A 12083-nucleotide genomic window follows, 5' to 3' on the forward strand; every position below is an offset into this window, starting at 1 on the left:
AAGAAGAGGACGCAATTTGGAGTAAAGTGGATGACAAACAATGTTAAACAGGAATTGCATGCGAAAAAGAGGCTATGGAAGAGATATAAGGAGATAGGTGAAGAGATGCATGAGGAATATAAGACACAGGCCAGAAGAGTGACTTGTGTGGTAAGGAAAGCAAAACGGGAATATGAGAGGAGATTGGCCCTAAGATCCAAAGAAAATCCTAGGGAATTTTTTAGCTATGTGGCCAGTAGGAGGAGAAATGACTGTGGAAGAATGATATTGTGGGATAAAAATGGGAATAGAGTGACTGATGCAGAGGACATAGTGGAATTGTTCAATGAACACTTTATTGGAGTATTTCATCCTAGAGGAGTCAGTTTTAATGCTAGAGGGATAGGACTGGTACGAGGTCTGGAGGTACAGGAGGAGAGTGTGTTTCAGATACTGAGTACTCTGGATGTCAGTAAAGCTGTGGGACTGGATGGTATTTCGCCACGAGTTTTGAGAGAATGTGCTAGGGAATTGACAGTACCTTTAACGTGGCTTTTCAATGAAAGTCTGGCTTTGGCAAAGGTGCCCAGGGAATGGAAGGAAGGTAAGATAGTGCCATTGCATAAGGGTGGTAACAGACTGGAAGTGTCTAATTATAGGCCAGTCTGTGTGTCATCAGTAGTTGTTAAGATCTTGGAGAAAGTAGTGAGGGACCGTGTACAGCATTGGGCAGATGAGGGTAATGTTATCTGTGAGAATCAACATGGATTTGTGAAAGGACACTCTTGTTTTAGCAATATGCTAGCCTTTTATAATAAAGTTACAAGAACATTAGATGAGGGAAAGGCATATACTGCAATTTTCTTAGACTTGGCGAAGGCATTTGACAGGGTGCCACATGATAAGCTGACATTTAAGTTGCAGCACATGGGTCTGGATGTCAGATTGGTCAACTGGATTCAGGATTGGCTGTCTGATAGGTATCAGAGAGTTGTGTATGGTGGAGCAGTTTCCAGGAGGCAGAGGGTTACAAGTGGGGTCCCACAGGGCTCATTACTAGGACCTATATTGTTTAACCTTTATATCAATGACATAGCCAGTGGATTGCAGGGGGATATTCAGTTGTTTGCAGATGATGCGAAGCTGGGAAGGATTATTAGTAATAGTGCAGATGTGGTAGCCCTGCAAGAGGATTTAAATAAGCTAGATAGATGGGCAAATGAATGAGGGTTTCAGTTTAATGCAGCAAAATGTAAGGTCTTGAGGTTTGGGAAACATCGATGGGATGCTGCATACTCTATGGGAGGAGTTATACTGGAGGAAGTAGGGGAGACAAGAGATCTGGGGTTGATGATTGATAGAAACCTGAAGTTTAGGGGACATATTGCAAAGGTGGTGAAGGTAACACAGAGAATTGCTGCTATTATGAGAAGGACACTGAACTGCAGAGATAAGAGGGTTATCATTCCGTTGTATAAGTCTCTGATCAGACCACACTTGGACTATTGCTCTCAAATTTGGTCCCCAGGATTTGAAGGGGATAAATTAACTGTGAAAAGGATACAAAGACGGATGACAAAGTTGGTTTCAGGAGTGTACAAGGATAGTTATGAGGATCGGCTGAGAGAATGTGGACTGCAGAGTTTGGTGGATAGAAGAAGGAGAGGTGATATGATTGAGACTTTTAAACTGTTGAGAGGTGGTTACAGGGTTGACACTGGGGAGTTCTTTCGCTTGGTTGATCAGCGGGAAGGAGTGATGACAAAAGGCCATCTCTGGAAGTTACGAAAGGAAACTGTGAGCAAGAGGGTAAGGAGTGGTTTCTTTGTGTGGAGGGTGGTTGAGCCGTGGAATGCATTGCCTGATGGAGTGGTGGGAGCGAGAACGGTCAGTGAGTTTAAAGAGTGGTATGATGGACTTTGTGTTTCTCAGGGGGGACCTCCCCTCAGTGAGTCTTGACAGACTTTGTCTTAGGAAGGACCTCCCTCGATGAGTCTTTTGACTCCTTGGAGGCCTGAATAATAATAATAATAATAATAATAATCAATGGAATTGCAGGCAAGCTTATATTTCAATTTTATCGATTTTGAACAAGCTTTCGACAGTATAGAGAGATCTTCCGTATGGAAATCACTCAGACATTATGGACTCCCAGAAAAAATAATAAGAATAATTTTAAAAAATTTTTGAAGATTTTGAAATTAAAGTAATACAATGACAGGAGTAAGGCAAGGTTGTATACTTTCCCCTAGACTGGGTGATGAGAAAAGTATCTCATGCAAATACAGGATTACAATGGTTACTTCAAAACCAACTCCATGATCTAGATTTTGCAGATGATATCTGCTTACTTTCACAGAAGCACCAACATATAGAACAAAAAACAACAACACTTGTAGAAACAGCCAAAAAAGTTAGTCTTAGGATAAATAAAAATAAAACCATGTTGATGAAAATAAATGCAAAGTAAAATAAACAAATAGCAATAGAAGAAATACTGCTTAAAGAAGTAGAACAATTTATATACCTTATTTCAATAGTATCAATAAAAGGAGGAACTACTGAAGATATAAATAGAAGGAAACAGCTGGCTTATTCAACTGTCAACCAACTTAGAAATATTTGGAAAAACAAGAATTTGTCTATAAAAACTAAAATGAGAATATTTAACTCAAATGTAAAGGCAATACTAATGCATGGATCAGAAACGTGAATTCTTCCTACACAAGTGTTTAAGAATGATACTGGGAATATATTGGCCAAAACAAATATCAAATGAAGAACTATGGCAGAGAACAAACCAGAAACCCTTGTTGCAACAGATACGTGAAAGGAAATGGAGATGATTGGGGCATGTGTTGAGGAAAGAAGATAAAATAATAGTAAAATAGGCTCTAGATTGGAACCCACAAGGTAAAAGAAGACGAGGAAGGCCAAGAGAAACATGGAAAAGAACAATACTGAAAGAAATAACAAATATTAATAAAAACTGGAACCAAATAAAAGCAGAAGCAAAAAACAGAGTCTGATGGAAAATGGTGGTGGAAGACCTATGCTCCCAGGTGGAGTGAAGAGGAAGAAGATTAAGTATAACAACATTAATGGCCATGCTGCACAAGTCATGCCACCTAAAAACAGAGACTGTTCCCACAAGCACATACAGTTTCACCAGATGGTATTTTCCCATTTCACTGAAGGTATTTTTAAAAACTATGTATGATGCAAGTTATAAATTCGTAAATTCATACATACGTGGAAGAATTCATCATAAAATATTAATACCAGAATCACGTTTAATATTTTTATTTGTAAAATTTTTGGCTAAGTTTAATAGCCATTCTTGATGTTCTTCAAGATAAATTTGTGCAGATCAACCAGTTGTTCATAATAACATAAGCCACAAGAGCAAAGGATTCTATAAACTCCAGCATAAGATAGAAGAGGATATTTATCTTTAGGTGAGATAAATATCTTCTTTAGGTGAGATAAGGAATGCATTAAGTTTGAAAACTGGATGGGCAGCAACTTGTACATTGCTAATCTGCTGAAGTAATCTTGCTATTTTTTTCTGAAAGTGCCTTAACATATGGAATACAAATTCTGTAATTTCTTCTTGAGGCAGGTTAGGATGATGGCCATAATTATTGATTTTTTTTGATAATTTTTTCATTATAACCATTAGCAATGGAGGTAGTTATGATAACAAACACTTCTTTGTTTAGCAGAGAATCTATAAAACAAATTTTATGAGCTCTGTCAACTAAGGATTTGAATACACCATATTTATGACAAGGTTGATGATTTGTAGATCTGGCATGTTTCTCTTTAATTTTGCAACTAGTCCATTATTTTATTTTATTTTTTCTTCTCAGTATGTTACATGCTACTTCTGTTCCAATTAACTATCAGTTTATCATGTGGCACCTTGTCAAATGCCTTTGAAAATTCCATAAAAAAATAGCAGAATACGCCTTTCCCTCATCAACCGCTCTTGTCATGTTATTATAAAAGGCAATCATATTACTAAAGCAAGAGCACCCCTTAACAAATCCATGTTGACACTCACAGATAACATTACCCTCATCTGCCAAATGCTGTATATGGTCCCTCACTAATTTCTCCAAGACCTTAACAACTACTGATGAAACACAAACTGGTCTATAATTTGACACTTCCAGTCTGCTACCACCCTTATGCAATGGCACTATCTTACCTTCCTTCCATTCTTTGGGTACCTTTCCCATAGCTAGACTTTCATTGAAAAGCCAGGTCAATGGAGCTGTCAGTTCTTTAGCACATTCTCTCACAAACCGTGGAGAAATTCCATCCAGTCCCACAGCTTTATTGACATCCAGAGTATTCAATATTTGTAACACACTCTCCTCTTGCACTTCTAAACCTTGAACCTGTCCTATCCCTCTAGTATTAAAACCTCCTTTTCCAGGATGAAATAATCCAATAAAGTGTTCATTAAACAACTCTGCTGTGTCCGTTGCATCAATCACTATGTTCCCATTTTTAGCCAACAGTGTCATTCTTCCACAATCATTTCTCCTCCTACTGGCATCATAGCTTAAAAATTTCCTAGGATTTTCTTTGGGCCAATCTCATCTCATATTCGAGTTTTGCCTTTTTTTATCATACTAGTCAGTCTCCAGGCCTGAATCTTATACATTCTTCATGCATCTTCTCTCCACCCATCTCCTTATATCTCTTCCATAACCTCTTCATCACCTACAGTTCTTGTTTGATATTGTTTGTCATCCACTTTACACCAAATTGTGTGCTCTTCTTTATGCGATTATACAGCTTACTATTGCTGCTAACAAATATTCCTTCACAATTTCCCAAGCACTAATGATATCTCACTCTTCCAATTCCTCCCTCCATGGAACTTCTCCAAGTTGATATCTAAGACTATTATAGTAAACCACCTTATAATTCCATACATTCCTTTCTCTTTGATACTCCTGCATGTCTATTCATCTTCCAAGTCAAAATCAGATGGTCACTCTCTCTCTCTCCAACTGGGGGAAGAGATGCAATCTCAGTTATAAATCAGCTCTTCTGATGCTATGACCAAATCCAAAACTCTTAAACCTCATGTTCCTTCTATTACATGTTGCCTAAGACATTTGCCCTCAAGAATTCTAGAATTTCTATTCCCTTATTAATACATGCATTTTCCTTTTCCCATTCTATACTGCCATAGTTAAAATATCCCATAACATTCATTCTTCTTGTACTTGACAAGCTCAACTACCTAACATCTCCCTCTCCCCATTCTCTGTACTCCCTGGCTTGCAGCAACACCCCACTAAATATCCTGTCTTGTCCACCTCTACTCCACACCATATGCTTTCAAAACCATTCGTGTCACTGCCTTCCAAAGCCTCCACTCTTATAGGACATAAGTCATCACTTATCATAAGCAGTACTCCACCACCCCCGTTTTCCCTTCCTATCCTGCCAAAAAATGCTGTACCCTGCTACTTCTATTCCTGTTATTATATCATCTTCCATCAAGTATGTCTCAGAGATCCCAATAATCTTTGGCCAGGCTGACGCTATCAGCACCACCAATTCATCTTCTTCATTCCGAATACTCGTGGCATTAATATAAAGCATAAAAATGTTGCTGTTTCTATACCTATCATTATCTCCTCCAGACTCCACTGGATTCAGCATTACTTGATGTCATCCCCCCTTCCTCTAAGCACCTATTTCCATAAGAGGCCACCCCTGCTATCATCCACCGTGGATATTCTAGTTTTCCCTCATTGACACACTGCCTTGTTCATAAAACAGAAATCTCTCCAGATGCCTATCCTTCCTCATTCAAATGTAAATGGCCACTTGCATACAGTTCCTTTCTGTCCTCAAATGCCCTTCAAACATCCACATATTCCAAGCCTCTCTTCTGACACATTCTGACTATCATGTCCATTACTAATGCTCTTCTACTCAGCTTATCATTATCATACCTGGGCAACACACACTATCTTCCCTCTCTGAATTTTCTTCTATACAACCTCAATCATAAATCTCAGATCTCTTGTCACCCGATTTACACTGCCTCTCAAGTCATTCGTGCCCACCATTACAATCATCTCATCCACCATTTCACCCCCACCTAATTTGCCATGGCCACACTTTCTATTGTTACACTTCCTATCTTGCATGCCATGGATCATGAAGTCTCCATACATCACTCTGTTCCTCGATTGCTCACCTCCATCCCTCACTCTGTCTCCTCTAACACTTTTTCTCTGTGTTCCCCTACTTACCTGCCATTCTGGCATCACTCTATTCCTGGTTCCAGCATTCCCTCACATTCTTCTCATGCCCTCTCTCCAACTGTTTCTATTCTCTCCTCTTCTATCATTTCCATAACTCTCTCATTTCCTCTCTTCTATTGTTTATATTCTCTCTTCTTCTGTCACTCCCATAATTCTCTCTCATTCCTTCTCTTCTACTGATATCTCCTCTTCTATCATTCCCATAATTCTCCTCATTCCCTCTCTTCTACTGCTTCTATTCTCTACTCTTCCCATAATATTCGCTTCCATTCGCTTAATGCCATCTTTCACACTTCTCAACTCATTCCTGAGACATTCCACTTCCTCTTTTAGTTCATCTATCTCCATGCAAGCTACCCACTCTTGCTCGCTATTCATCCTCCCAATTAAGATTATCTCCAAAAACTTCACAATTATTCAAACTTTCTACACTCCCCACTCTTACTTTTTCATTTATATATATATATATATATATATATATATATATATATATATATATATATATATATATATATATATATATATATATATATTGCTCGTTATTCTCTCCTTCTATCACACTACTCATCTCTCCAGGTCGATATTCTCCCACCTCTGATGCCATGCTGCCAAGGTCGGTTATGGTAATCTCTAACTCACAAAGTTCTTCCCATTTATTACATTTTCTGCATATATATACACTCCCCCATCTCTCATCTGCCACATACCCAACTGCCGGGATGCATACATACCACAAAATCGTGTACTATACTACACAAAATGTAGCCCTTAAATAAGGAGGACTTGGTAACATGCCATTCATAATTTGAGATGCAGCTGCCGCCATCATTCAAATAGTACCGAGTACTAGGAACTAGTACAACTATATACTAAATGCTCTACTAATAAAGATAATGGAATTATGCAGCAATTAAGAGATAATTACATTATGATCACTCTCTCATTCAAAGGCAAAGCAGCTACTTTGCCTCTGAATAGGGAGGGTGATGAAAAAGTTTCACCAAGGAAATTGTTAAACGTGAAATATTCAGTTAAAAAGAAATGTATGTGGAACTACAGACTAGTGATTATGAGAACTTAGGAGACATCTTGGAACAGTACGATGTCATCAAAAACTGCAAGAGCAATCTATTAAGAGCACACTGGAAATGATCAAAAGATGTTTGAGGAAAGTACTATCAGACTGCATACCTAGGAGGTTAGGAGAATAAATCAGGTAGGAACAAAATGTATGAGTCACATTGTTAAATAGGAGCTGCAAAAAAGAGAAAAATGTCATGGAAGGAATATAAAGAGTAAAGTAAGTACATGAGCAATGCAATTTATAAGCAGGAAAGATAACTAGCATGGTATGGAAAGTGAAATCAGAGATTATTAGAGGAAATTAGCCAGATAGGGCAAAGGAAATCCCAAAGAGTTTTTTTCACTATATATAGCAGATAAAGGAAAGAATGATTGTGGAAGGATAAATTTGATGAATACTGATGGTAGCAAAATGACAGAAGCAGAAGAAACAGTTGAGTTATTGAATAATCACTGTTTTGCATGATGACTCATCCTGGCAAAGATATTGTGGTGATATATTGACAGGGACCATTGCAAGAATAGAGGCAGATGAACTAGATGTGGTTCTTATGATATTATGAAATCTCTGCGAATACAGCCATGGAACTGGAACGGAATGTTTGTCTTTATGTTAAAAAAAATGTGCAGGAAAATGAGTGCCTCTGAGCAGGCTGTTTTTAAGTCTCAGTACTAGCAAAATCTCAAAGCAATGTTTGTCATATCACAATTGGAAGAAGGATGGTGCATTGCATACTTCGATTGGAAAAGGCCTAAGATTGAATCTCATAATGATGAGAAGAATCTTTATATGGTTTTTTTTAAGTGAAGGTGAGTTATCCGTCGTATGGAGGTAGCAGGGTTTTTTCTCCCAGAAACTGATGTTTTTCTGGGAGAAACCAAGAAAACATTCAATTTACAGACAGAAAAAATGCTAGTGGTGGTGGCAGTGGACAGTAGATAGCGTTGGTGTAGATAATGATGATAGTTGCAGTTCCCTGTAGTTGGTGGAGATGGAGAGCTATAGAGCAGGTTCCCTCTATCAGTGAATCTTTGGCTTCCTTGGAGGTGTCATGTAATAATAATAATAGTAATGGAAAGAAGGCAAAATAGTTCCATTATATAAAGGAAGAGGCTCAAAGTAATAAATTATAGACTAAGAACTATCTAAATGGTGGTTCAAGGATTGGAAATCTTGATCCAGCAGAATTCGGAAATGCTTAGATAGAAATATAATACTTGATGGGAAGCAGCAAAGAGGCAACAGGTTAGGTAGAGAAGAAGTGATATGATGGTGAGTTAATTTGGTGAAAGCATTATACCAGATTAATGTGAAGATTATACATAGAATGGAGGGAGAGATCAAAATTACAAGCGATCATCTCTGTATAACACTCATGATCAACAGATGCAAGAAATAGATTTTTTATGTGCAGAGAACATGACATGTGAGTGGAATGCACATTACTTTCTATTTGAATTAATTCATATTCAGTAACTTGCATATTTCTATCTCTCAAAAAGAACAAAATATATTAACAGTAACAACCATTATTTAAGTCAAATTCATGTACCAATACCATGCATTGTCTTACCTAAACTCTCCTGGGCTGTGAGATCCAGTTACAATCTTCAGTTTAAGTAACTGTGGTCTATGTTTTCCACACCAGACCTATATCAAAAAAGTTAGCAGATTTGCAAGCAAGATATCAATGAATAATAATGATAATAATAATGTAATGATGATAATAATAACAAGATAAGTAAATTAAAATATTAGAAAAAATATGTCATATGTTTTGGTGATTCAATAATTAAATTTGAGCTTGATGAAGGAGTTACTACATTAAGCATCCTGGGAGCTAAAATAAAGGATGTGACAAGGCAATAGCAAAACATAAAAGAATAAAAGCGTTAGTCAGTGGAATTAATGATTTAAGTAGTGACAAATATAGTATAAGAGAGGATATGAAAAACTTGATGGAAGAAGCAAGAAAGAAAGATGAGAAAGTAAAAATGATTATTTATTACTAAGATATGACAGTAATGAATTAAGGAAGGCAATGATAGCAAATGATTCAATGCACAGGTTATGTACTTGTAGAAAAATAGGATATAAGTTTTTTGGATGTGTGGAGAGAGTTTGATGGTAGAAAAGATTTGTATAAGAGGGATGGATGTCCTGCACTTGAACAGATTTGGGATCAGGTGCCAAGAGAAATTATTTATTGGAATAAGACCCAATGCATGGAGTCAGGGGAAAAAAAAACTAGATCATCTTGAGAGGAAAGCTGAGGATGTATGCAAATTCAGCTAGGATGTGTAGATGTAATAGTGAATGTCAATGATTATGGTGAATCTGCTGAATGGACAAACTGCACTTTGGGTTTGGGGATTTTCATTGTGGAGGGAGGGAAAAGAGAAACTACCCAACTGGGCCAAACATACTGTAGATTGAAGTATAAGAAAAAGTGAGAAGATAAATTGTTATGGCTATACACAAATGCCAGAAGCATTAGAAACAATGTGGTTGAATTTGTTGTTTTGGTGAAGATGTTTTGAACTAAAACTTTTGGCATTAAGTGACACCCAACCCTCAGAGTCAAATGTAATTGGAACTGAGTGTAAAGGATATAATATTTTTAGGAATGACAGAAGAGACAGGAGAATAGAGGGAGTACTAGTAACGATATCAGATGACTTGAGTCCAGGATAGAAACACATGAAAGCAATAATGGTAATAATGTTCCATGTAGCAGCGAGTTTGAGACTATCTGGTGTGAAGTGAACAATAACAGGTTGAAATATATAGGGAGTGTTGCTACAGACCTGACAGTTAATTTACTGGGGATGAGGAACCAAATTACCCTGATAAGCACTAGATGAGTAATTATTATGGATGATTTAAAAATTATATGAATATTGATTGGTGTAGCAGAGAAAACTAATGACAAGAATGATGGAGAATTTACTAAGCTGTTGCAAGACAACTTCTCAAGCAGCATGTGAAAGATGTAACTTGGGAACACAGAGTGTTAGATTTAATCATAGTGCCAGAATGTGTCTCAGTTAAGAATGTAATTGTTTTTGCTACCAGCTGGTGACAGTGATTGTTCCATGCTAACCTCAAAAGTAGCCATCTATGTGGGTGTTCCAATCAGGACAGGTTGTATGCTGAACTACAAATCTGGAAATTATGCCAAACTCAGGAGAATACTATCTCTAGTTCCATGGTTTTAGTTGTTGAATGGAAGGATATCAGTGGTGCATGGAAAGCTTTTGAAAAGATGCTTAAATAATGTGGTATCTGAATGTGTACCTAGAGTTCGAAGAACAAATAGAATGAGAGTGAAATGAATATGCATTCTCATTAAAAAGAAATAAGAAGAAGATGATATGGAAGGAATAATGGGATAATAAGAGAGAGAGAAGAGTTCTGAAATATTTGTAATATATAAAGCTCAGGCCAGAAAAGTTACGAATATTGTACAAAGAGCTAAGTTACATTATGGAAAGAAACTGGTTGTACAGGCTAAAGGCAACCCCAAAGAAGTTTATCATTATGCTGTAAGTAAAAGAAAGAATGAATGTGGAAGAATAACTTTGCTGAATGCAGATGGTACTCTTGAACTAGGCAAGGTAGTTCAAATAATGACTGCTCACTTTGCCAAGATCTATCAACCTGATGTTATGGTAACACACAGTGCTACCACCACATCAGATGAAAAGATATAGGTGCATGAGAAGGAGGTTCTAGAGATGTTCTGGATAAGAATTTGGCAACTGGGACAGATGGCATATTAGCACATGTACTAAATGTTCAGCATAACTGGCTCCCTTTACATGTGTATAATTTGCATCTTAACTCAGGAAAGATCCCACAGGAATGAAAAGAATACATGATAATCCCATTATACAAGGACATATCTCTAACTATAGATCTATCAGTATCTCTGGAATGGGAGTGGAGATTTTCGAGAAATTGGTAAGAAATTCATACAGAAATGGGTTGACAGACAAGCTATACTCTGCAAGGAATAGCATAGATTTACAAAAGGAAAGTCGTGTCCGAGCAGTTCACTCATATTTTATAATGTTTCAACTGAGATGGATAAAGAAAATGGATACACTATGATACTATTGGACTTTGCTAAAACATTTGAAAATGTGGTGTAAAAAGGTGGCTTGAATTAAATATCAGTCGTCAAATGGGCAGCAGAGATAAGTAAATTTTATATTTAAATGTGTGCTGATATTGTCTAAATTGTAGATTAGGTATTACTGTGAAATATTTGGGTGTGGAATATGGAGCTTGGATAAACTTCTTAGGCGATATTATAATAAATTAATTCTTTTTGTTAGTGTACTGACATAAGGATTTTGGTGAAAGGCAAATCCTTGCATAGGTCTGTGCAGAAGACAAATAAAGTAAACACATGGATTTCTCAAAAGTGGTACAGTGTCATTAATGTAGTATGCATGCATGCATGTGAAGATGCAGATATTTAATGTAGAGAGGCTGAATAAGTGAAAAGAAACAATGTAAATGTTTAAATGTAGGAAATGCGATATTCTGATGGGCCATGAATCATGCTTAAATATGAATTTAAATATGAGTAGGGAACATGGCATCATAGCTGATACGGCAGCTGAAGATAGTGCAAATGTTCTGGAAGTGATAGCGAGAAAAAAAGTTCAACTGATGATAAAGCAGGCAAAAATGACATTGAAAAACAGAGTGCA

General features: G+C 37.0%; 1 protein-coding gene across 2 annotated transcripts in view; it reads right to left on the bottom strand.

Annotated features, from left to right (window-relative positions):
• Nucleotides 1-12083, bottom strand: part of LOC150105310 (neprilysin-2-like) — a 493284-nt gene that overhangs the window by 21382 nt on the left and 459819 nt on the right. For both annotated transcript variants that reach the window (XM_090394688.1, XM_090394687.1), the window contains one exon: nt 8936-9012. In XM_090394688.1, the coding sequence (XP_090250814.1) occupies nt 8936-9012 (77 nt within the window). The remainder of the gene's footprint in view (nt 1-8935; nt 9013-12083) is intronic.

Source organism: Typopeltis vanoorti, chromosome 6, assembly GCF_054136105.1.
Source record: "Typopeltis vanoorti isolate ZY-2024b chromosome 6, IOZ_Tvanoo_1.0, whole genome shotgun sequence".
Taxonomy (NCBI): Eukaryota; Metazoa; Arthropoda; class Arachnida; order Uropygi; family Thelyphonidae; genus Typopeltis; species Typopeltis vanoorti.